Source organism: Lacerta agilis, chromosome 1 (assembly GCF_009819535.1).
Source record: "Lacerta agilis isolate rLacAgi1 chromosome 1, rLacAgi1.pri, whole genome shotgun sequence".
In the NCBI taxonomy this organism is placed as follows: domain Eukaryota; kingdom Metazoa; phylum Chordata; class Lepidosauria; order Squamata; family Lacertidae; genus Lacerta; species Lacerta agilis.
Genome location: NC_046312.1, coordinates 118,530,285 through 118,556,423, shown reverse-complemented (window position 1 = coordinate 118,556,423; position 26,139 = coordinate 118,530,285). Strand labels below are relative to the sequence as shown.

Sequence of the window (26,139 nt, the reverse complement as noted above, 5' to 3'; positions counted from 1 at the left end):
ACATGGTAAAAGAATGTATGATTAAATGGGCAAAAGACTGGGCATAATATACAGATGGAACAAAGGGAACATGCGTGGATTAAAGGGTTAAAATACACATTGTGTTAAGATTTTTATAAAATGATGTACCATGGTATTTAACCCCTGAGACGTTATTTAGGATGTATAAAAATATTCCAAATACTTGCTGGAAGTGTACAGAACATGAAGGGACATTCTATCATGCTTGGTAGACATGTCAAAAAGCTAAAAAATATTGGACACAAATTCATACAATACAGAGATCTTGAATGTTAACTTCCATCTGAAACCAGAACTCTTCCTGCTTGGACAAACAATGAGAAACAGATTGTGGAACTTCCAATACATGACTATAGCAGCAAAACTTTTATATGCACAAAGATGGAAAGACTCATATTTACCAACAATAGAATGGTTGTTAAAACTACTGGACGTAGCTGAGATGGCGGAACTGACATGTTCAGAGAAAAGACACTTAACATTTAGTAAACATTGGAAACCCCTTATAGCCTTTTTGCATGAAAAAGAAAATGAACTAATGGCATTTGGGTTTGAAGACTGAAGATAATGTTGGTTTATAGAAAGGTGTAATACTGGAGTGGATGAGTTGAATAATGTTTACAAATTACTGATAGATGAGGAATTGGTTTCTTTTTTCTCCCATTATTATTTTTATATCCACTTTTATCTATTTTCCTTTCGTTTCTTTATATTATTTTACTTTTGTATACCTTTTTCTAAATTCCAATAAAAATTATTTTAAAATAAAACCAACACTTTAAAAATGCATATTAGGCAATTGTAGTTTGTATCCCACCCTTCCCATAGGGATTTTCAACTGATAGTCTTAAGAAAATATGGCTTTCAAATACTGAAATTTTGTACTGGGTTTCTGAATGTGGGCTTGAATCTGCACCACCTTGATTCTAAAAGTATACCTCAGTACAACTACTTGCAGTGCCAACTTCATGTCACTGCTTGTGAAATTCAACACATGGCTTTAGGCTTTATTCCCATGTACTCTTACCTGAGAGTAAGCACCACTGAACATAGTGGGGCTCACTTCTGAGTAAAGAGGCATAGATTACACCATTACACACACATTAGTAGTATCATATTTGCTGGGATACAATCAATGGATTCAACTGATGAATGGGAAGGTAGAAGAGAGTTGTAATTTAGGAGAATAATTTGATGAAGTCAACTTCAACTATAAAAGATAAATTATGACGAAACCTAACTTTTGTGGAAGTTCTCATTCAATAAAATTTAGTCTTGTTGCCCTTCAGACTTAATACCTCACAAAATTTAGTGTGCCCTTAAGTAGTATGTAGCATTGCAGATTTTCCTGCCAGGAAGGTATACCACATGGACACAAGTTTGTGAGTAGATAGGTAAAGGCAGTGCTTTTTTTTTTTTTTTTTTTAGAAAAATAGGTGCCGGTACTCACCATGAAGTTTTTAACAACAAAGAAGAGGTGCCAGTACTGCGTACCCTTGCGTAGCCCCTGAAAAAAATACCGGCTAAAGGTATTTTCACGTATGACACAAATGCATCTTTGACCCTTTTCCATGTTATTTGTATACACAAAAAGTTTTTTTTTAATTAAATCAGTATTTTTTAAAAAATCTGGGTATTATATTTGCATAACAGAATTGTGGAATACAAATGGTTATTTAAGTGCCTCACGTGAAAATGGTCTAAGACTGCAAACATCTCTACACTGAACCCAGTGAGGCTCACTTCTGAGCAAACATGCAAGAGCCTCTGGGCTGCCAGTCAGGAAGCCACTTGAACTCCAGTCAACATTCCAAGTGGGAAACAAAGGCTCAAAGGATTCATTGTAGTACAGCTATATACTAATAAGTCACTGATTTGAATCTGCTCAACAAAAAGATGACAGCATGAGGCTGCTCTGCTAGACTTGAACAAAAGGGCCCATTTCTCTGCTTTTGTCAACTTCATGTAGCTTTATTAACAATGCAACTGCATATGTATTTTTACATCACTCTTTGGCTTAGAACATGGTTATGGTGTGTTTTAACAAGGCTGACTGTTGGCTAACATTCAAAAAATCCTTTTCCCAGTTTGCCTATTCTATTTATCGACACACCAAAATCCCTTATTTGGATTTCAAATGTAAAAGTGCAAAAAATACTCAGTTACTTGTCTGCCTCCAAAGACAATCCACTTCAGGTGCCAGGACTCCAGTTTCCCAGGAGTCAAACCCATTGCCAGCAATGGTAGCACAAAGAAGGGCCAACACAACATCAGCTGAAAGTGCATTTCTTGGATAACCAAAATGCAATAGTGGACAAGCCATAATCTTAAAGCATGTGCCACAGGAGTAGATCAGAATCCTAAATTCAGTTCAAAATAGCATTCAGGAGTGCATCTGTTAGCATACAAAGTCTGTTGTGAATTCTTGGGGGTACTGGAGAGAATCATCAAAGCGGAACCGTTTGGAGACTGTACTGCTGTCTTCTGGAATATTCTCTTTATCCTCTCGCTCGCTGCACATTCCATTACACATGCACTTATTAGTATTTCTTTCTTCTGTGCACTTATTCATATGATCATGAGTTGGAGAAGAACTGGGGCTTTCTTCAGGGCTGTACAACAAGAAGAAATCTCTTCGCTGAAGCCAGGAGTGAGACAGACAGGCCTCTGCTGTTGGTCGCTCTCTTCAAAATAAAAATCAAAAGGTATACATTTAAGACATGGAGGTCATTTGAAAGCAACAGCTTAGCCAGTGAAAAAAGGGTTATACACTATTTGATGCTGGGATAGCCTTACTGCCTTCAAACAAAACTATATCCCTAATCAACTAGATTTGGTAGAGATCCACAGGGAGGAAGAGATGGGCAAGCTCATCTTCCCTACACAGCATACACTTCATAACTTGCCCTCTTGTAATTCCTTTCACTGGCCCCACCAATTCTTATCATAAGGAAAAATCTTTTTGGTTTAGGTGCCTACAGCTTGCTCCTACTCTATTTGCCATCAATATGTATTTCAGGCAGTGGGAAGGTGTCTGCACAGTGCAGGCAAGAATGGACAGAAAAGGCAAGATGAAAAGGTTTCCTTCCTCAATCTGCCTTCCCTTTCTTATACAACTGATACTATTATGTGCACAAACACACAAACTAACAAGGATTATGGCTGCAACACAAAAGGGAGCCAGCCAACTAACACAACTGGTCCACCATCAAAGAGGGTTATACAGAAAGTATTAACAAACATGACTAATTTAGGTCCATTAATTTTAATGTGTCTGCTTCAAGTAGAATTTAATTGGATACAACCCAGAGTCAAATACTGCTAATTGCTCTTTGGCATTATAAAGCCAAGCACATAGGGAAGTATTTCTGATGGAAAATAGACAAAGGTTCAGAATTTCTGTGCCACTGCAGTGTGTCAGGTTATGCAATGCAGTTCTTCCAAAAGAGGAAGAGAAGTCGGAGTAAATAAAATGGTTTTTAAATTGAAATTAAGCTTGTAATACACAGACATGCAAAAAAATAGCCTTTTCATATGACTAAGCCCCTTGCCACTATATTTACATTACAGCAGGACGCAGAGATTCCGTTTAAGTTTTCTTCCTCTACCCTGCTCCAAATCATTTACTTACTCAGGATTTTTAACAAGTAGCATTTGAATGAAGTCTCTGGCCAATGGTGAAACTGAAGCAAATGTTTCTTCTGAATAATCCACGTTTACTTGAGAAATATTGAGGTACGTTTCTTGTTTGTCGGCTCCCACAAAAGGAGATTCGTGTGTAAGCAGCATATAAGAGATCACACCCAAACTCCTGAAATTAGAGAAGTTATAGGGGTTCCCCCCAACATATGTATTTAATATTAAAATATTTCTTGTTTGTAATTACACATACCAAGCCAGATTTTTATTTTTAACTTTTCAGTTATCTATCTTTCTATCTATCTATCAAAATTTGTAGAAAGTCATTTCAGGTAAACTAGAGGCATTCATATAATTCATGACACAGAACAAGTGTACTTCTTACACACTGAACTGTTCCATTTTCCACACAGAAGGGCAGAAGGCAAAGTATTTGCCAATTTTTACAACTATTTCTACTTGTCGCCAGCATATCAGTCAAAATATTTACCAACAGGACACTGGCAAGCAACTGCTTGTTATCAAAATATAAGCAGGAAGATTCTCTCCACAAGGACTCTACAAATCCTGGCAGGCATACATCATGCTAATGCCACAATCCAATTCTCAGGAGACCTAAATTCAGTCCTACGTAAGGCTGAATCCAGAAGTTTCTTGCCTATTCTGAATGGAGACAGCCTCATAAACATTTCATTGCACTTCTTGCACTATGATAGATATCAAATGGATGATACTCTCTCAGTGAGAATACTTTGCCTTTCAGCACAGTGTTTTAGAGCTGCACATTTAATGGATCAACAGATTTTCAGTTTAACAAAAAATGAAGCCAGTGGGCACAGGGTTAAGAATTCAGAAGTTTGCATAACTGTAACAGTGGTAATGAGATAATCAGAAACTGAAATTAAAACAGGAAACATTGGCAAAGGGATTCTATTTCTGACACATGCTGGAAAGCAGTGAAAGCAAAGATGAACACCACCACGGGATATGTTTAAAAAATAAACAAACATAAAATCTAATTACTTCCTTAGCTTATGAAGCCAAGGCTGGTAAAAGGTAAAGGTAACCCTGAGCGTTAGGTCCAGTTGCGGACGGCTCTGAGGTTGAGGCACTCATCTTGCTCTATAGGCCGAGGGAGCCAGCAATTGTCCGCAAACAACTTCCGGGTCATGTGGTCAGCATGACTAAGCCACTTCTGGCAAACCAGAGCAGTGCATGGAAACACCGTTTACCTTCCCGCCAGAGCGGTACCTATTTATCTACTTGCACTTTAGACGTGCTTTTAAACTTCTAGGTGGGCAGGAGCTGGGTCGAAACAACGGGAGCTCACCCCGTCGCAGGGATTTGAACCGCCAACCTTCTGATTGGCAAGCCCTAGGCTCAGTAGTTTAGACCACAGCGCCTCATGCTTCCCAAGGCTAGTAGCTCTATCAAATCATAAATGGAGCTTGTTCATCTAAGGTCAACAATATATAAGCAGTATAAGGTTATAAGACCCTTTGCCCTGAAGCCTTATACATTCTGAAAAGAAAGGTGTAACAGGAAACCTTGTCTGATCCCAAGTTTGCTATTAATCACTTGCTCCTTTTCACATTCACCTCAACCAACAGCCAATTTACTTTTTGGGCCTTGGACAGTTGTAGAATTCTGGAAAAGTGCTATAGCAAAAAGTGACAAAATGGCCACCACAGGGCATAGAAAAATGCATCCTCTCATATTTGCATGATTTTTATACAAGATTTTCCCCAGGCCACTGTCCAACTGCAGGTCACATCTGTCTCCGTAGCCTTAATTGTAAAAATTGCAGATCCAGGACTTTTCAGTACCACCATGAGGGGATAACTTGTAAAGGGAGCCAGGTGACCCTGCTCCTAGGTGCTGGCTGCTGGGCAGGAATGCCATCGTCTTGAGAAAAAGAAGCCAAATGTCCCTGGTCCAACACCACCACATGCTGCTTCTTTTTCACACACTTCCCACCTGTCTGTTCAACACAAGCATATCCACTACAGACTGCTGCTTCCTATTACCTAGCTTGCAGTAAGAAGGGAAGGGGGTTCAACCAAATGGATGGGAGGCATATTTCAAAGTTTGTGCAGAGACAGAGGGCAAGGAGAAAGGCAAAGGCCTCGGCATTTGGGCTCATGAGCACCATATGGAAACCCCCGCTTTAGGTCACCATGACTATAACTTCTTCCCCATAGTCACAAATAACAAAGGCATTATGTGAAAAGCAGTTTCCAGAATTTTAAACTGAAACGATATAGTAGCTAATATATTAGAACTATATAGGCTTTACAGTTGTTTTAACTTCAAAAGAAGTGATCTTACCATATATCTGTTGCTGGAGTAATAGGTTCATAATTTAAGACTTCTGGTGCTGGACAGGGGGGGAAAGGAAGAGTACCATGAAGTACAGCAATTTTGTTCTAGTATACTCATGACAATTATCTTATTCTGAATTTGAGCATCATTTTAAGATTATAGGTTTGTATGATTGAAAAAAGAGAGAGCTTCCTCTTCAACATCTACGGAATGGTCCACACAGTCCTTGCTGGTGTATTTAGTTCTAGATGCAGAGCAATGCAGAAGTGAACCGGCACAATCAAGCCATCCTTTTGTTGAAGTTGGTACAAGGTACATACACTAATATCAAAGTAACCCATTTACATTCTGCAGACCAGTATACATTTCTTTCTTTCAAGTTATACTTTTCAACTTGAGACATATTTCCTAACTGGTGATTGGGAGAAAACTGAAGAGGAAATTTCCTCTATGTCTTATATGTAGAACAGCAATGACTCCATTATTTTTACTAGTACTGTGTCAGGGGCTGATTACTCAATACCAGTTTTATTCATAAACCACTACCTCATTAAAAATGCAAAGGCTGGCATTCAATAAAATCCTGAAAACATTGTAAAATCATGAATCAAATTAATTCTCTAAAAACAATTTCAGCAGGTGATAAAATATCAAAATTGCAGGCACCTCTCTAATGTTGAGTAGTTCTACCATATGCATTCAAAGAGCATGTGTACACGGTGACATACCTTGATACTCGGGAGTCCCAACAATTTCCCTTAGTTCAATGCAATTGACAATCTTCCGAGACATGCCAAAGTCAACAATTTTTATATCGCCAAGGGGACATATACTACTCAATAAAATATTCTGGGGCTACAACAAAGAAACAAAAAATGTTCAGTGCATGCACAATTCACCACATATTAAGGATATTAATTTAAGATTAATTCATAGTTTTAAACTACTCTAATCCTACTGAAATTGGCATATCACCAATTTAGGAGGCCAGTAGTTTCTTACCAACAAATCAAACCATTTTTATAAAAGCCTAAAAAGCCAATTTGAAATGTTAAGGAGTTATCAAGATACAGATCAATATATTCATGAATTTATATCCTAAAGCATCAATAAAAGTGGATAAATACATTATTTAACACCAATATATATATAGTTACCTTTAAATCAAGATGAACAATGTTGTTCTGATGCAGATGACAAATGCCCTCAAGTATTTGTCGTATAAGTCTAACAATATCAGTTTCATCTATTGCTTCTTCTAGGTCAGGGAGACATAAATTAAAGATTTCTCCTCCAGCAGCACTAAAAAAATATAAACACACACAGTTTTAAGCATCTTACTCTCTAAATGACCTCATTACAGAGGTCAGTCTCAGTCAGAAAGTAAACTCCAGTTCTACTGCCTTACAGTTTCAAAGAGTTTGGTACAGATTCATATTTAATTGGACTGAAATAACAATTGTAGAGATGGAGGGGAAAGTAAAATGCTCAAGCTTGGGATTTTCTGTTGCTCCAACAGGAACTTTTGTAGGGATAGTAAAAAAAGAAGCAGTGAGGATGTGGTGTAGAAATGACATTGGAGGCAAAATCATTTGCAAGCTTCATATTTGTGAGGTCAGTGAAATGGCATCTATTTCCAGAACACCAGCAGATACCAGAAAACAAAGAAAAAGGTTTTAGTGGAAACTTAAATCTCAGCACAGCATGTTACTGACAGCAAAGGAAATGGATATTTTTTTCCTAAAGTATCCAAGAAGTCTTTTAAACCAACTAGAAAAACAATCAACAATCCTGAAAACAGTCTATGTTGCTCAACATTAAGACAGCTTTATTTTCTGTGAACTTTCTAGGAACAGCCCCTTAAGAGGGACTCAAAACACTTTGTCCTGGACTACTTTTCACCTAAGTTTCTAAAAAAATAGTTTTCAGCTACTATATAATACTCATTCACCACAACCTTTCAAGAAATGCTAAAAATGTAGCTCTTGCATTTTTTTCTTTCTGGAATGCATTTTGATTTTGGCACTCCGGTCACATACCTTTCCCGAAGCAATCATATTAAGTTGTATTTCTCTCTCTCACACACACACACACACACACACACACACACACACTGTCTTTTGGAAGCAAGATGAAAACAAAAGCAAGATGAAAACAAAATGTAGGCCCGAACCATAGCCGCTGCACTGGCATGTCTTCCACTGCAACCCACGATCCCTGTGTGTGTGTGTGTGTGTGTGTGTATGTACACGTGTGCGCACACACACACACAGTTTGCTTCTGTAATTTCTCTATCCAACTGTAGCTCCCTGTGCTGGAGCAAGTAGTCACATGCCCCCAAACATTGGAGAGGATGTCTTTCCACACATGCCTGCTCACCCACACCAGCAACCTCCTCTTGTAAATTTGGTATCAAATTATACTTCAAGCAAGCTTGAGCACAAAGTATAATTTTGGTTTCTTTTGCTACTGTTACTTGACCAATTCATATAAGAGAACAGACAACAGTTCACCTCGATTTACACAGCTCTCGTCATGGTCAAAGAACAGCAATGAAGAGGCTGCTCTTGCATGGATACAAACCCAACAGCTGAAGGCTGTCTCTTCACCACCATCACTCATTGTATACAGGCATAAAGTACCCTCCATGTCACCAGCAAACTACTCCAAAGCTGTTCCATTTTAAGACAGTAATATACTTGCAGAAGCCTCTAGAGCAAAAGAACAATTTCTTTTTCTTTTCTTTTTTGTTGGATTGATGGGCCTATTTTCAAAAGCACCAGCAACACAAGCTATTAGCGGCCCAAATTCTTCTTCCACATCTATTTCCCATCTTGATCAAAAGAAACTATTACCAGATAATAACTTGTATGCAAAAAAAAAACATGCTAGGGTAAATCAAGAGAGTTCTGCTGCACAGGAGCTACTCCTTATCCCAATGGACTTTGGAAGGATGCCCCAAAGCTTCATCAAGTTGCTCTGTACATCGTAATCTAGGATAATGACATTTCAGATGACTACGGCTACAAGTTTTACAGTGGTCTACTACGTAGGACAGCAAGGTTTCTATGTAACTCAAAGAAGTTAAGCTGCATATCCTGAAGCTGCTCTTGGTCCTTATGAACGTGCATCCATATTCAGCAGCCACTGGCCTATCTAGCAACAGCGATTCAGGAATATTGCCTTCATCTGTGGCAGAAAACTCAGCAAATGTCCACTGACACTATCTAGCACTCTCTAGATATCTAAGCTGTCATCTCTTTCAGATGGTGTCCTTTTTCAGTTGAAACCCCTCTTACAGTAAATCTTCTGTAGCCTCACTGGTAAATTAGATGTAATCCCAGCATTTACACAAAAGCATCTATTATATTTAACAAAAGTTATGATTTTTTTAAAATTAATGTTTGGTTTAAAAAAATAGCAATAGCACACAAGGACAAGTCACTAAAGGTTTTAGCTACCATGAAACTATAGTTACAACAGATGTATCTCAAGCTAATCTGACACAGAGTTAATGCTGAACTTATTAAGGGCTGCAAAAATGGAAATTACACTTAAGTGGAAATGCCGACAAGTGCCAGCGCTGAACAGTTGAAAAACAAGAATGCAACATTGTCAGAGAACTGGTCAAGCTGACATTAATAAGAAGTGAAAAGATGACAGTTACCTTGATAATAAAAAACCCTGGTTCTTTGGAAAACTGAGGACAGCAACTGGCAACTGACTTTCAGTCTGAAACTTGTTGAAGCTGATGCTTCATAACATTCCATTATTTTAAATTAATCTAAAGCTCAAATGTATTCTGCTGAAATCTGCACATTAAGATTGTTAATATAAAAAGCTTGATTGAGCAATGAAGAAATAAAAACCAAGTTAACTAATCAGTAAGTTTATATAAAGACTGTTCAATAGGCTGCATGATACATTAATGACGCAAAAAGGAAGGGCAGTGCAAAAAATAATAACCACAGATACATTGTATCCAGTCTGATAATGCAGCCAATCCTACATGAACATTTCATTAAGAAAGAGCTTGTACAAAAAGTAGTACAAATTTGTACTACAATATCCTTGGCGTATCTTGTTATTCTGAGCCCTAACTACAAATAATAATACAGTGGTGCCTCGCTAGACGAAAATAATTCGTTCTGCGAGTATTTTTGTCTAGCGATTTTTTCGTCTAGCGAAGCACCAATGCAAATCGCGGTTTTCGCTAGACGAAAAAAATTCGTCTTGCGAGGTAGCCCCATTGACAAATTCGTCTTGCGGGGCAGCCTTCCGCTAGACAAATGCCTTAGTCTAGCGAGTTTTTCGTCTAGCGAGGCATTCGTCTAGCGGGGCACCACTGTACAGGGCTCTTTATAGACCTGAGACAGCATTTGGAATACAGTTGTGGGTGTAAGTAGTAGCAAGTGGAGATAGGAGCAGCAGCTTTGGTAAGCAAAACAAGTAATGACTCTCCCAAATAATTTATACCACTACTGGTATAAACAGTAGTGTATAGTCATCTCAGGTATAAAGAAATGGATGCAAATAGATACTGGTGTGTGATTTAAGACACTCAATTACAGGGAGGGGGAAGAGAAAACTGAATTATTTGTTTGTGTAGAAGAATGCTGTGTTTGGATTTGATATCCCGCTTTATCACTACCCGAAGGAGTCTCAAAGCGGCTAACATTCTCCTTTCCCTTCCTCCCCCACAACAAACACTCTGTGAGGTGAGTGGGGCTGAGAGACTTCAAAGAAGTGTGACTAGCCCAAGGTCACCCAGCAGCTGCATGTGGAGGAGCGTAGACACGAACCCGGTTCCCCAGATTACGAGTCTACTGCTCTTAACCACTACACCACACTGGCTCTTAGATGTGAAAGCTAGGAGCTAAATGGCACCTTAAACCTAGGTTATGGGTGCAACAACGGAATGTCTAGGCACACTTTTTTATAACAAGAATACAAAGCTGAAAATGAATGAACTGCAGCAAAAATATTACCAGTATGTTCATTTTCACATGGTCTAGTCCTTCCCCTGCCCACCCCCCTAATATTCTTAAGGAGGTCGGGAGGCAGAAAAAGGTCCTCCTTTCCTTCCACTCTGCAATTTCAATCTGAAATCTTAGGCATAGTACTGCGCCCAGAGCTCAGAAACTGCTTGCACTAATGAAATTCCCTGTCACAAAATGCGCCTAGAAAAAGGGAGTTTTGAACACTGGAATAATGTATTTAATCACACAAAACAAGTCTGATCACTGTTAAACAGTCTTACACCATCTTCTTACAGCAGTTGAAGTACATGGGAGAACGAGAAAATAGCTCAGGAAAAAATTCTTGGGATATTTCTTAATTGGTTGTGTGATATACAATTCAAATGTAAATATATCAATAAGAACCATTTAACAGAAATGGGGAACTCAAGAATCACCTAGAGAACAGGCAGCTAATCTATCCTTATCCATTCCACAAGGTACGGTGCTAAGAATCAACCTACAGAAGAACCATGCATGCATTGCAGATTAACTTCTATTTTATTTAAATTTCCCCTGAAAGCTTAAAAACAGTTGGTTGTATCCGACAAAGTGGAAATGTGGACAGCTAAAATGATTTCAGTGGGTCTAAGTCAGTTATAACTAACTCATATATATATATATAATTTTTCAGTTTTTTAAAGAATATTTTAACAATACAAATCCAATGTTACAATGAACAGCAATATTTTGACCCCCCGCCCCTTTTGCTGTTTCTTATATTATTTTTATTTTTAACACTGCATTTTCTTCATAGTTATGACTAACTTAAGTGCACCGATTACAATGAGTCCACTCTGAGTATGCCTCAGTTGGAAAGAACCCAAATATCTGCCATGCCTACAACAGAAAACATAAGGTCAATGATAATAGTGGCACTGATAGAAGGTTCATTTTAACAAAGGATTAAGATCCAAAACCTAGAAGAGCCAAACACAACAGAAAGTACACTGTACGTATTCTCTAATGTTACCTTTCTGGTTATGTTTGGTGAACTTATGCAAACAATGACAAAATCAATAGATCTATTATCAAACATGCTGGCACAAAGCATACTTACTATTCCAATACCAGAATGATTTCATTTATTGTTTCGTAGACTTCATGGAGATTTACCACACGGGGACTCGGCTTTGTTAATTCTAGAACAGCAATTTCATGTAGGATCTCTGCTTTGCAATCTTGGCCTCTTCTTCTCTTCTTCAGAAACTTAGCAGCATATTCATGGCCTGTAGATTTTGCAATACATTTTCTCACCACAGCAAATTTTCCTCTGTAAAAGGACAAAAGTATTTGTGAAGTATCAGAGCTGCCGAACAGACACAAGAATATGGAAATATTTTAAAAGTAATGTCAACATCACAGCTTTAGCTTACTGCAAACAGGAATGTGTGTATTTTTTGCAGTCATGGTTTTTGCAGTCTTATCATTATCTAGACCTACTGAAGACTTGAAAAGCAAAAATAGAGCTCTGGGCAAAGTTTTCCGCAATCCAGAGATAAGGCGTCAGTGGCTGGAGCATCTCCTGACCTTACCTCTACCATACCTACAATTATCTGTACCCTGGTTTCTCATGCAACACTGCCTTTCCTTTATCCTGCTTCACGCCAAACCTTTGCAAACTTGAATCCTAGCAGCAGACCATTATTATGTAAGAAAAGTTCCTCTTGTACATATCAGTCTACAGTATATGCAAAATTTGGGTTTCACTATTTTGAGTGTGAGGAAAAAGGGCCAACTCTTTTTAAGGCCACAAATCTGTATGAAGTCAGGTTGCCTGATGTAAATGGAATTTAAGCAACCTTACTACATGCTAGTTTGCAGCCTTCAACCTCCAAGATAAATATACTTCAATACCCAGTACCAATTAGGAGATCACTACATTTAAGGGTTTTTGAATCAAATATTCCTAGTTAAGAACTTAAGACAAAACTTGCACTAAAAATGTATTAAGATGCTTACAACTACCATTTTAAAGATTGAAAATACTCTGCAAATGCAATTTACTAGGTACAGGTGACTCTCATCTTATGCAGGGGTTATATTTCAGGGATAACGCATAAACCAAAATTGTGCATAGTCCAGACACATTCCCCCCCCCGATGCCTGCCCCCTTTCCACCTTCACTTAAATTTTTAGTATTTTTTGCAAAGAACATAAAACTGAATGTGCACAAGTTAAATGTGCACAAGTTGTAAGTTACCTGTACATAAAATATACTTCTGTATTTAAGATCCTAGGATAAAAGGCCATTTAAAGTGTTGCAAAAGCATTTTAAAAAGCTTCACTCCACCACAGTGCTGGTAAGTGTATTTAATACACAGTGCAGGTAAGAACATGATTTTGTTTTTTTTAAAGATCTCTGAAATGCTTCTTCTTAGAAGAGTTTAAGAGGATTTTTTTTTGTAAGAACTCCTTCAGAAACTGGTTTCAGGTTTTTTAAAGGACATTTTAAAACACATTTTGCTTAAACATACGCTCAGATTTTCAATTTGCAGGGATAATGTCTCATTTTAACAAAGTGTAAAGCTTTAACCTTAAAGTGCTATAGTACTGAGACAACACACCGGCTATGCTGCTGAACTGAGTTTGGGCCAAACAAGTACTTTGAGAGAAGTTATTACCGGTACATTCCTGGCTTTCAAAGGGTGGGTTGTGACTTGTGACTTGATATAAGGTAGATTGCATCACTTTTAAAAAATTGTTCTTATTTTTCCTTCCTTCCGATGCTCAGAGAAGAAGAGGAAGTGCAGAGAAAAAGCATAGCTCACATTTTGAAGGTGGAGAAGATCTAAAATGTCTGCTGCTGGGCATTCATAGCCAGTGTAAAGGTTTTGAAAGAGTTGTGTGTGATTGAGAACGTTTAACATCAGGAATAACTGGACAGATAAACTGAGGCACAGGGAAATTAAAGAGCTACTCAAATTAAAACAATGTGTTCATGGTAAAACATAAAGTACAACCTAAAGTCTCCACACAAAAGCCCATTCTCAATTGCTAGCAAGAAACAAGTCATGTACATCTCGTCTCTTACCAACTGTTTAACTTTAGAACCAAAAATGTATGTTGGTAAGATTGTGTTTTTAGAAGAAAACCACATACTGCTTAAAAATGAAGCTGACCTTTTAGGAAGTAAAGAAAAATGTGTTCCCTTGGCCAAGTTAAGAATGCCTGAAAACCAGGATTATGATTTTAGTGTTAATGTTTACATGAGTGCCCAGAAATACAATAAGTGAAAAGTTTAATATAAAACGAAGAACAGAATCAGGTCTTTAAAGTGCTTGAAGTTACAGAAGTAAAAAATGTGTACTGGATACGCCTAAAATGCTTTTTATTCTAAAGAAAATTTTCCAGAACTTCTCTTCAACCATTATTCCAGGCAAGTGAAAATCATTTTTTATGACATCACATAAAAATATACTTTGAAAATGTCCCTGTTCTGAGCCCTTTCTTATTAACAACTTGTTTAATCAAGCGTTTGTAAGCTACTTCAGGAAAATGTCCAGATTTGGAGGCAGTGACTAAGAACACTTCAAGCTTTCACTAACTGTAAATATGGGGGTGAATATCAAGCAGCTACCGTACTTTTAAAAAAACTCTCAGAAGTAGGCAGCTTTAAGTGTGCATTTTCATTTGAAAATCCTGCAGCTACTAGAAACAAAATATTTAAGAGTCTAAAATATGTTACTATCAGGGTGGGGGCAAACAGGAGAGAATCATAACTTCTTTCAAGGCTCTTCAAAGTAGAAAGAAAGATTAATATAAGATCTTTAGAGATTAGTTAACGCATCTGACCACACTTAAAATGATGTGCAATTCTTAATACAGTATTAGAAATTTCACCTGTAATTTTAAGGTGTTTGACAACTTTCCTACAAATGAAACTGCATTGCTAAAAGTGAGTCACCCAAATTCTGTAACACAATAAAGCCTGAATATACATCAAGCAATTATTATTGCCTCACCCAGCATGATGCAAACTTACTATGAGGAAGCTGGCTAGCATTCTACAAAAGGAGGAATTACTTCAGTTTCATGAGAACAACAAAATGTTTATCTTTCTTCAGGTGATTTTTAGAGAACTGCCACACATTTGACCAGAAGACTGATCTTGGTATCTGAAGACTCAAAGCTTTCACCTCTTTTCATAGCAGTTCAAAAGGTATGAGCTAATCACTTTTCTGCCTCATGTATCCTCTCCTTGTGGCTTGTCACCCTTTAATCTAATGCCCATCCACCAAAGCCTTGCCCTCATCTACATCTTATTTCTCCACTCTTTAAGCATGACAGACTATACATAACAGAAACACACACTTGTTTTAAAACCAATCAATTTGAGCTTCCAGCCACATGCATATGGAAGATGCACACATCTGAGTGCCACAACTGACAGCTGTGTGGACATCTTACACATGAAACTGATTGCAGTATAGGAAAAATAAAGAAATGGAAGGACTATGGAGGAAGATTAACAAATTTTAGTTTGGCTCACTAACAGTGATGTGGGGTTTCTGGAATTTTTTGATTTTATTTTCAGTTTTACCAGAAACGTTTCTGAGGCACATGCACACTGGCAAAAAAGTGAGTGGATGGAGGCCACAGACAAGAAGGAAGTTGGAGAAACCTGACAATAAAGGAAAAGAAGGCAAAAATTGTTACAGGTCACATATTCATCTGTAGTCAGGAATGGAAATCAGTCAAGCAAATATGATTAGCATTCATTGAAATTGTTGTTGTTTCTTGAAGTCCGCAAATGCTATGTAATTATGAGGGTTTTTTACATTGTTCTGATATTGTTTTACATTGTTCTGATATTTCCTTTGCATTGAAATGAATATAAGTTACATAAATAGTTATGTAAGTTACATTAACTTATGTTAAAAAGTGGACAGTGAAACAAATACAGTAATGTATTTGGTAGGACTGAACTGTAGTGGAACAGAAAAAGTGTTGATTGCAACAAATACAGGTCAGAGTGGAAATTGCTGCCTTCTTACATTCCTAGATTGAAGCCACTATTTGCTCAATAACAAATTCAAATCATTAACACTAAGCAATTATACAATAAATGTTCCAAATGAGAGCACAAGACATACAATGAATTGGATCCAAAAGCTGCTAAAGTAGAACAGCCCCCTACCCCTAAAAGCCTTTCCAGAGGGTCAAAGACCCTTCTCAGCAGTATGGGCACAGATGGCATAATCAAAGATCAGACAAAGGCACCTTGTGTGAATACAGAGGAACTTTCAAGAGATGCAGGGAAATAGTTGTAGTCACAAAGCTTCAAATCCAACCCAATAAAAATTCAAGAACAGAAAATATTCCAAAGAAGAGAACAAAGCTTATATTCAAAGATAATGAATTTTTTGAATTATGGTGCTGGAGGAGACTCTTGAGAGTCCCATGGACTGCAAGAAGATCAAACCTATCCATTCTCAAAGAAATCAGCCCTGAGTGCTCACTAGAAGGACAGATCCTGAAGTTGAGGCTCCAGTACTTTGGCCACCTCATGAGAAGAGAAGACTCCCTAGAAAAGACCCTGATGTTGGGAAAGATGGAGGGCACAAGGAGAAGGGGACGACAGAGGATGAGATGGTTGGACAGTGTTCTCGAAGCTACTAACATGAGTTTGGCCAAACTGCGAGAGGCAGTGAAGGATAGGCGTGCCTGGCGTGCTCTGGTCCATGGGGTCACGAAGAGTCGGACACGACTGAACGACTGAACAACAATGAATTATTGACTCATTTAAAACTGTGAAATTCATCCCACCCATATTTCCTCATCCTTATTACCACTCTGCTTGACCAGGCTCATTAAAATTCCCTATCTCCTAAAACCTACTGCCAGTTTTCATCTTGCCTCAGTTTTCATCTAGTGCCTGAATGATGTTTCAAAATCAGCCAGATCAACAAACTTCTGTTTCTTCACAAAAGTTGATCTGCAAACATATTGATAACTTTGTTCCATGAACAACTGGAACATTTATGAGCATTCAGTGACATCACCCCCAACTTAGCCACTCAGTGTTAGAAGATTAACTACCACAGCTACTTAGATTTTCTCCACACAAACTCTTAAGACAAGCTCAAGTGCTTTCATTTTCAATATTTTACTTCTTGAAATTCAAGTCTGCCTCACTAAACATTGAATTGGACTCTCTAAAATTTTGCTTCATCTACCTTTCATATTAAAATGCTATAGGGAAAGAACACACTGTGTTTCAATAATGTCATAGATTCACAAATTAAAGGAGTCGTCAGTTCACAAGTATAAAGCTCAAACAAGCTACTAATGTGCATTAACTGGTCAGCAAAGACAAAAAGAATACATTTTGAGTATGTCTTGAAATGGGAAAGTTAATCAAGAGTTTTAAGAACTTTAACGTACACAATTCTAGAAACTCAGATATACTGTAAAAGTTTATCACCAAATCACACCTTGAACCTAGGTTGTGGTTGCCACAATGGAATGTTTAGGTGCCATTTTTTTCAATGAGATGATGATTTCATTTCATTTCTATAGCACTTTATATTTTAAAGAACAAATCTCAAAGCAGTTTACTACATATTAAAACGTCAAATCAAACAATCCAGAATAAAACAAATTCAAAGAAAATATTTCCGTTCCTTCTCTAAGTGACATTTTGCTTTCCCCAGTTGCCAATCTGGCATCCAGAGCTCTCCATGTGGTCGCAATTGGGCCCACATCAGTCGCAAAGTGTGCCTGGCGCCTAGCTAATTTCTAACACTGTATTCCTGCAATACTAATTTCATTTTCTCCAACCTCTTTCTTCCCCACTTTGCCTGGCAATAGGGAGAGACAGAAAACCCTGCAATGTGGGAGCATAATTGCACTTGTGTTACTTTTTTTTAAAAAAGTTCCAGTTTTGAAATGATTTGGGCACCCTTACAGAAAGAAAAACCAAGTACTGTAGTGCTAGTAGTTTTAAAGTCTAGAACAGTAGCCCACCAATACTGATAGTTATCAATTGCTCCACTCCCTTCCCCACCGGCCACCCTTTAACAAACAAAGAAGTCCTAGAAGTCAGGAGTGGCTAACTTCTGCTTGCAAAAGTTGGCAACATCAAACACAAAATGAGGGCCTGTCCCTCCCCATTTTCTACACAACAAAGAACCTGAAAGGTTCTGACTTTTCCCACACAGAATGAAGTGTTTTTCCCCACCTTCAAATTCTCTGCAATTCATGGATACCTTATGAGTCTCTCACGTTATGCAACCAGAGACAAGTGGTCCGCAGAAACATATTCATGGTCATCACTGTTCACCAGAGCAAGATTTGTGGCCATGTGGCTCCATATCAGGAGACAAGTTTCTTAGGTGTAATCCTGATATTGGCTATAACATTCACTTCCCTTGCTTCATACTGAAGCATTCCATGAACTGCTCTTCTACCAGACCCCTGCATGCAGGCTATTAGCAAAACAGATGTAGAGCTTTACAAAAGAATGGGTCACTGACACGTCAATTTCAGGTATAGGAGGTAATGGAAAGTGGATGTTCTTGTTGCAAGCCAGCACAGCAGTGGTGTGCTGTGGATTAAGGCAAGATAGTAGAAAAAACTGATACAACTACATTTCAAAAGTTGCCCTATGCCTTATAATGAAAAAATTAGGTTAATGAATCAAATTATTAAAATTTGCATTTGTATTGTAACAGATCAGTCTTGGACAGAAAGTAAAACAACAACAACAACCCCATAATAGTTTCTTACCTTCCCAACTCTTTGGATTCAACTTCATAGAAACTGTAAAAGTTATCCGTTTTTATTTGTGTCTGAAGAGATGTAGGCAACAAGCCTGGGGGACACTTGCTCTCCGACTTCCTCCTGGACATAGTTAATGCATGAGGTTTCTCCAACACTCGTTACTGATTTCCACCTGTCAAAACAACATTTATTTAAATACAAGTGTCACACAGTCCAAGTAAACTACCAGTTCTTACTCTCTTGGCTTGCTAAAAAAAAACTTTTAGCAGTTTTGATGTCCAAAAATAAACCTTTATGGTTGTATCCAACTAAGTCATGTTCAGAGTAGACCCACTGAAATCAAAGGACATTACTAATTGAATTCCACTGGCTTCAATGGGTCTACTCTGATTTAGTTGGCTACAACTTTTTGGGAAACGTACAATGATGTCCATCTGCTTGCACAACAGAAAACTGGGCAATGGAACTTCTTTCCTCTCTTACCTAATTCATGCTCCCCCCAGCTCTGCTCCAGAGTGTATCTCAACAGTCTGGATCAGATTTGGGGTACACAGGAACTAAGGGGGGAAAGTAAAGCAAGTGGAAGAATTGTGCTAGGTTTGATTTTACCCTTTGTGTGTGTGTGTGTTTACATATCTATTACACAGAATTCAAATATTTTTAGATCCTATCATGCAACATGTAAACAATATGACATTCAAGTGCTAAAATTATTAATATTTCCACTAAAACACACTACGTGATGTATCCAACACCAACAGCTTAAAAACAAAGCAGATGATCCAGGATGTGCTGAAGACACAATGATATATAACAAAATGAAATGAAAACATAAGTATAGTTTTAATGCTATATTGTTTCCTAAAACTGAACAACATGATGAATGGATTACAATAGTAATTGGGCAACTGAAAAGTTGTAGTTAATTTTGCAGATGAGTACACCTCAGAAATATATAGCTATCTAATGCATAGTTGTTTGTATGATTCACATTAAAATCAATGTTAACCATTTTCAGTGCATTCACTTCAGTGCCCCCCATTTCCAATAAAAATATTTCCAAATAAATCTATTAATTTCCTTGAATTGAAACCACATTAAGATTGCTTTATTCTTTTTCTCCTAATTAAATATTACACTTAATTAGAAATTGGTTAGCCTTAAGTTGTCTTAGGTAAATCAGTGGAAAACCTTATTAAGACTAGAATTGTTGGGACACACATGAGAACAAACCTTGCCAAGGAAGAGCCATCATGGCTTTTACAACACCATGTAGACTACTAATTCGGTGGTTGCTTTTTCAAGAAGCTCCTCATTAAAACACTCCTAAGGACACGGGTGGTGCTGTGGGTTAAATCACTGAGCCTAGGGCGGTTGAATCCCCGCGATGGGGTGAGGTCCCGTTGCTCGGTCCCAGCTCCTGCCAACCTAGCAGTTCGAAAGCACATCAAAGTGCAAGTAGATAAATAGGTACCGCTCCGGTGGGAAGGTAAACGGTGTTTCTGTGCGCTGCTCTGGTTTGCCAGAAGCGGCTTAGTCATGCTGGCCACATGACCCGGAAGCTGTACGCTGGCTCCCTCGGCCAGTAAAGCGAGATGAGCGGCACAACCCCAGAGTCATCCGCGACTGGACCTAATGGTCAGGGGTCCCTTTACCTTTACGGAATTGTAATAGTCATGGGATCTTCTCTGGCAATCACTCGTAGTCGAGTAAGATTTTCTTCCATGAACACGGTTTTAACAGTGAGTCCATAAGTGACTGTAGAGGCCAAATCTGGATCCGCACGTCCTTCCACAGTGGGGACATAGGTTTCCAGGCAGGAGTTGATCATGTGAGGGTTTGCCAAGCGTGCCTTCCTCTTAGCACGATTCTCCCTTTCATCCTGAGTTCAAGCATCTTCAAAGTCCATGACATCTTTGGTTAAGGCTGTTCTCCAATTGGAGCACTCGCAGGCCACAGCTAATAAAGAGATGACTCTATATCAATCAATCACTTTATTTCAGCTTTAAGCTGATATAAAACAAAACTAAGACAAATACACACACACAGTTAAATTTAAAGATGCCTCTATAGTTTCCGCAATCCACTCGATCACCATTTTTAAAAAGGTTGGTAATTTTGGCATCGCTAAAGTCTGTTGGGATCTTCTTTCTCTCCCATATTTTTTCAATGAGCTTGTGAAATTGTTGTGTAAGTTCAATTCCACCCACTTTGATGATTTCGGCAGATATCCCATCAGGTCCACTGGCTTCGTTGTTTTTGATTTGGTTGATAGCTGTACACAACTCTGCCAGATTTGGAGATACTGCAAGCTCATCTCTAATTTGTTTTTGCAGAATTTGTGAGAGGACCTCAGCAGCTATGGGAGACTTGCAGTTAAGGAGATGCTAGTAATGTTCTTTCCAGTGCAATGCCATAGTTTCTTTATCTTTTAGAAATATGGTACCATCTGTTGAGTGTAGGGGGCATATGCCATGATTTATTGGCCCATAGATAGTCTTTGTGGCTTTAATGAATCTCCGTGCATCATGAGTGTCGGCTAAGTGCTGGATCTCTTGAGTTAGTTAGTTAGTTTGTTTTAATCTAACAGGTGTTCTTTAGTTCTCTGATTCTTCTTTGAACCTCAGCCTTAGCGTTGGCATAGGTTTCTTTTTCTTAGTAGCACAGTTTCTATCTCTTTGCCAGGTCAGAAAGGCCTTCCTTTTCTTGTCAATAATATGTGAGTCATGGGATAAGATAAGATCTTACAATTGATCACTATCTATTTAGGAGATTATAGGCAATAACCAGGGGTGCTATTTCATGCATTCATAAATGATCTATAGTTAAGAGTGAACAGTGTGGTTCCTGGTACAGTGGTAACTCAGGTTACGGACCCAATCCGTTCTGGGGTGCCGTTTGCACCCCGAAAAGTCCATAACCTGAGCGGCGCTTCTGCGCATGCGTGAACTGCCCAGAACGCTTCTGCGCATGCTCATGGGGGAAACCTGGAAGTAAACACTTCCGGGTTTCCAGCATTCGCAACCTGAAAAAATATGCAACACGAAGCGAACGTAACACGAGGTATGACTGTATCTGTAAAGTGGAGCATTTAGGATGGCAATTCCTAGCAGATTTGGAACAGTTCCAAAAGAATCTCTCAGCTATTTAGAGTAGATCACTGCAATTTTGGTTTAAGTGCCCCATCTTTTAAATTAACTTTTCAGATGTGTATCACATTCAGACCCTGAACTAACTGATAACACTAAGTAGCAGCTTCACATAGCTTTAGAAGCATCTGTCATACAGAAGTTGAAGCAAATGTTGGTCAAACTATGTATAAGACTACTTTTTTTCTTTTTCAAAGAAGTTATCAGTAACTTGGATACAACGTCACCATTACCGCATATTTACCACAAACAGTTCCTGAGAAAAGCAGAAGTCTTGCACTGACGTCTTTATTTTATTAGAAAAAACTATGTTTTGACTCATAGCTCGATAGATTCATATCAATCTCATTTCATTGACCTGCCTGAAATTCTTAGGTATATGTGCTTTTAAGTGAACTGCAGTCATTCAAGATGCAACCCATTAAAGTTAGTAATGAAGTTTTTAGCTAAAGCAGTTTCAGGGGAACAAAAAAGTTAGGCATGGGGTGCAAGCCTATTTTAAAAAATATGAACCATACTGAGAACACAATGTAATTGAACAGCTGGTTTAAAAGATTCAACTGCAATTAAAATATTTTTCACACATAGTTTAAGAGCAAGTGATTTTTTTTAAAAGACAAATGTACTGTGTATGCCATCAAGTCATTTGCTGAAGAGGAATTTGGAATTCATGGTTGTCATACTACACACAGTTTCTTGGAAGCCCTGCTGAACTCAGGACTTCCAGTAAACATACAAGTCTCATGTCAGGCTACAAGCCTCATGTCTAACATTATGTCCACTGAAACACCCTAACTCCTAACATGCATGGGAACTGGAGATGCATTTTTATAACCTACTGTACTGGAACTTTCAACACCAAAAGCAAAAGTCCTTCCCTTGAATTCTGTTACTTATTTGAGCACAAATTTAACACACAAAGACTTCTGTGCAGAAAATCCCATAAATAGCAACTGGTCACAATCTGAAACAATTTACACACTTTCAAACAGTACGACCGAAACCATGCCACAGAAATCAAGCAATTTCCTTTATAGGTCATAGGTATTTCCAATCCTTGCTAATTGGGATCATTTAAAATTTCACAGACTGGAACCCACAAACGTTAGAAAGCTCATATTAATCAGCTATGGCTCTGCTTCATATTCCACCATTAAGGGAGATTAGAACCTTGGATGCTAAGTGCTAGGTCTTTATAGCTATAGCCCCAAAGGAATGATATGCTGTTTGGACAAGTTGGAAGATGCTCATATTATATCTAATTTTTGCCCTGTCTGGTTAATGGCAATGAGCTGAGCTGGAAGTTTGTTTGCAAGGCTTATAGCAGTTGGATGGGTTTTTTTTTTAATGTTAATAATTATGTCCTCTAGGGGCTCTCAAGTTAATGCTGCAATCCTAAAATCATTGAACTCAGGATTTACTTCGGAGTAAACTTTCTATTATTATTATTATTATTATTATTATTATTATTATTATTATGCAGTGTTGTATTGCAGGTTACTTAAATGGTTTGGGGACAAAAGCTAAATTTAGTGGACATTACAAATCTATTTTTAAAATTACCATAAGTACCGTAACTAGAAATAACCAATTCAAAAAAACCATCACAATGACAATGCTCTTTGCAATCAGGCATCCACACCAGTGCCAGCTCCAGGTTCTGAGAGACCCTTGGGCATGGGTAGGCAAACTAAGGCCCGGGGGCTGGATCTGGCCCAATCGTCTTCTCAATCCGACCCGCGGACGGTCCGGGAATCAGCGTGTTTTTACATGAGTAGAATGTGTCCTTTTATTTAAAGTGCATCTCTGGTTTATTTGTGGGGCATAGGAATTTGTTCATATTCCCCCCCCCCCAAAAAAAATATAGTCCGGCCTCCCACAAGGTCTGAGGGACAGTGGACCAGCCCCCTGCTGAAAAAGTTTGCTGACCCCTGCCCTTGGGCAAGATGATTTCAATGGGCCAACTTTCTCCTCATGCTCCAGTTACTTACCCTTTCCTTCTGCACTCAATCTATACAACTACTAAATAGGAGATGACCAAGCAAGTGAAAGATGCTGCTCCATCACCTTGCTCTAGTCACTGCTTGCATGCTCAGAAAGTACAGGTGAACAGGCAGTGACAGCAAAGAGACAGTGACAGCAAAGAGCTAAAGAGTCAGGAGGCGCTAATAGCCGAAATGGACCCCCTGCAAGGGTATGAACCTCAATGATTACTCTGATTAGGTGCTGCAATTGTTAATAGATTTTCTTTTTCATATAAGGTTTCTTTTACTGGTTTTATGGTTTAATCTTAGTGTTTTAAGCAATATTCTGACTATGCATTGTTTACAGGATGGGAGGGGTCCATAGCTGTCAACTTTTCCCTTTTCTTCCGAGGAATCCTATTCAGAATAAAGGAATTTCCCTTAAAAAAGGGAAAAGTTGACAGCTATGGAGGGGTTGTCCCTAAGTACACCTTATATAAATTTTAGGAAATATCAGAAATTGCGCATAGCAGAGGATCTCCAGTTCAACAAATCTGCACACTCTCAGTGAGCTCCTGCTCCTGCACCATATGTGCATGTTTCTTCCGCAGTTAAATAGTCATCTCCCAAACTACATGAATTTGCCCTGAGCTAGTATTATGCCCACTCCACATCTGAAAATAGAATTCCTTAAGTGAAAATAGACTGTGTGAAGAAGTAGTTCACAGCACTGACCATGCACCTTAAACAACTGGACACTCCAAAAATATAAAAAAGCAAAAGGCATCTGTGTAAGGGGTGAGATGGGAAGTATGAAGAAAGATCTGAAAGATGGCAGCCTAACTTGCAAGGGGTCAGGAAAGGATGCCAGCCACCACCTTAGAGCACCATCATCAAACAAAATACTAGCTGTATAAGCTGAAACTGCTGTGCACACACAATCCACAACTTTATGAACCCTGTTTTCCCTGGAAGTGTGATACACACACTACTCCAAAAATTCCCACTCCTGAATGTCTGACACAAACTTATGATTGTGACAGCCAATTTGCCATTATTATTATTATTATTATTAATGGAATCCATTTGCACAATCTGCGTTTACCCACGTTCAAGGCTTGGCTTTTAAACCACCAGTCACATTTTCCTTTTTATTAAGCTGCCCGAAAAGCACCAGAGGTGTATTTAAGAGTGAGATGTCCTTGAGCCTCTCTTGCAATCTTGAACTGCATTTTGCCTTACACACACACACACACACACACACACACAGGAGTCAACTCCAAGGGCCAAGGTCCCTTGGATCCCCTACAATAAAATATTTAAGGGGGGCTGGGAGCCACCAAAGTTGATTGGCGCTGCCATTCGAATAGCATGTGTGTGCCACTTCTTGTGATCGATTATGTGGGGCAGGACTTACCTGCCCCCCCCCCCAATATTTTAAGTTGGCACCACTACACACACAGACATTTACACTCACACACACACACACAAATTTGCACGCACATTCACTCACAAGAGAAAGCTGGGGAAAGCATGCCATGAGGCGAGCAAGAGAAGCAGAAGCGACCGGGTGGCGGCGGCGGCGGCGAGAGGGAAGCTCCCCAGGCGCCCCACCGTCGCCGCCGACGGGGACGGCGTGACCCACAAGAAGCGCCAGCCTCAGCAGAGCCGCCATCCCCACAGGCCAGAGGCAGGCGATGGGAAAGTGGGGGGGGGCGGACTTTGGGGAGGGGGCGCTGCTGCCGAGGCCGCCAGGGGGCGCTTTCCCTCCTCATTGTCGGCCGTGCTTTTCCCTCAGCAACGCCGCCGCCCCCCTCTTTTCCGTGAGGTGAAGCGGGGGGACCCTCCCCGGCTAATAATAATAAATATTCTCAGGGCACACTCACCCTTTTTCCTTCCTCAGGGCTTCGTTTCCCGAGCCCAGACGGTCCGCCGCCGCCGCCGCCGCCTCACGCTCCTTTTTATTTCCTCCCCCCTCAAACGCACACACACCCCAGCTTCGTCCCTGTTTCCAACGCAGGACAGCAGCACCTCAAGGGACAGACCAGCCTCCCCTGACGCGGCTCTTTTCTTGCCGCCGCCGCCGCCGCCGCTCGGTGCCAGCGGCCCCCCAGCACGCTCGTTCCCGGCCCTGCGCTCGCGCTCTCGCTCGCCACACAGTTGGTGTTTGAAAAGCGCAAAGCCGGTTTGTGCGGCGGTTACAGAGCCGGCTGGCTCAGGCCCGCCCCGCCCCGCTCTTCGCCTCTCAGCCAATCCGCGCTGCGCAGTCGGGCTGAACAGGACAGGGGAGGAGGGAGGAAA

The 26,139-nt window shown here is 39.4% G+C and overlaps 1 protein-coding gene across 1 annotated transcript; it reads right to left on the bottom strand.

Moving 5' to 3' along the window:
* Window positions 1-1,976: 1,976 nt before the first annotated feature.
* STK17B (serine/threonine kinase 17b) lies at window positions 1,977-25,957 on the bottom strand. Its single transcript, XM_033168913.1, has 8 exons — window positions 25,725-25,957; window positions 18,732-18,897; window positions 12,061-12,273; window positions 7,140-7,284; window positions 6,711-6,837; window positions 5,989-6,037; window positions 3,653-3,832; window positions 1,977-2,705 (listed from the first exon to the last, which is right to left on the bottom strand). Exons 2-8 carry the CDS (start codon window positions 18,851-18,853, stop codon window positions 2,420-2,422), a joined length of 1,122 nt encoding a protein of 373 aa, XP_033024804.1. The 5' UTR covers window positions 18,854-18,897; window positions 25,725-25,957; the 3' UTR covers window positions 1,977-2,419.
* Window positions 25,958-26,139: the final 182 nt, after the last annotated feature.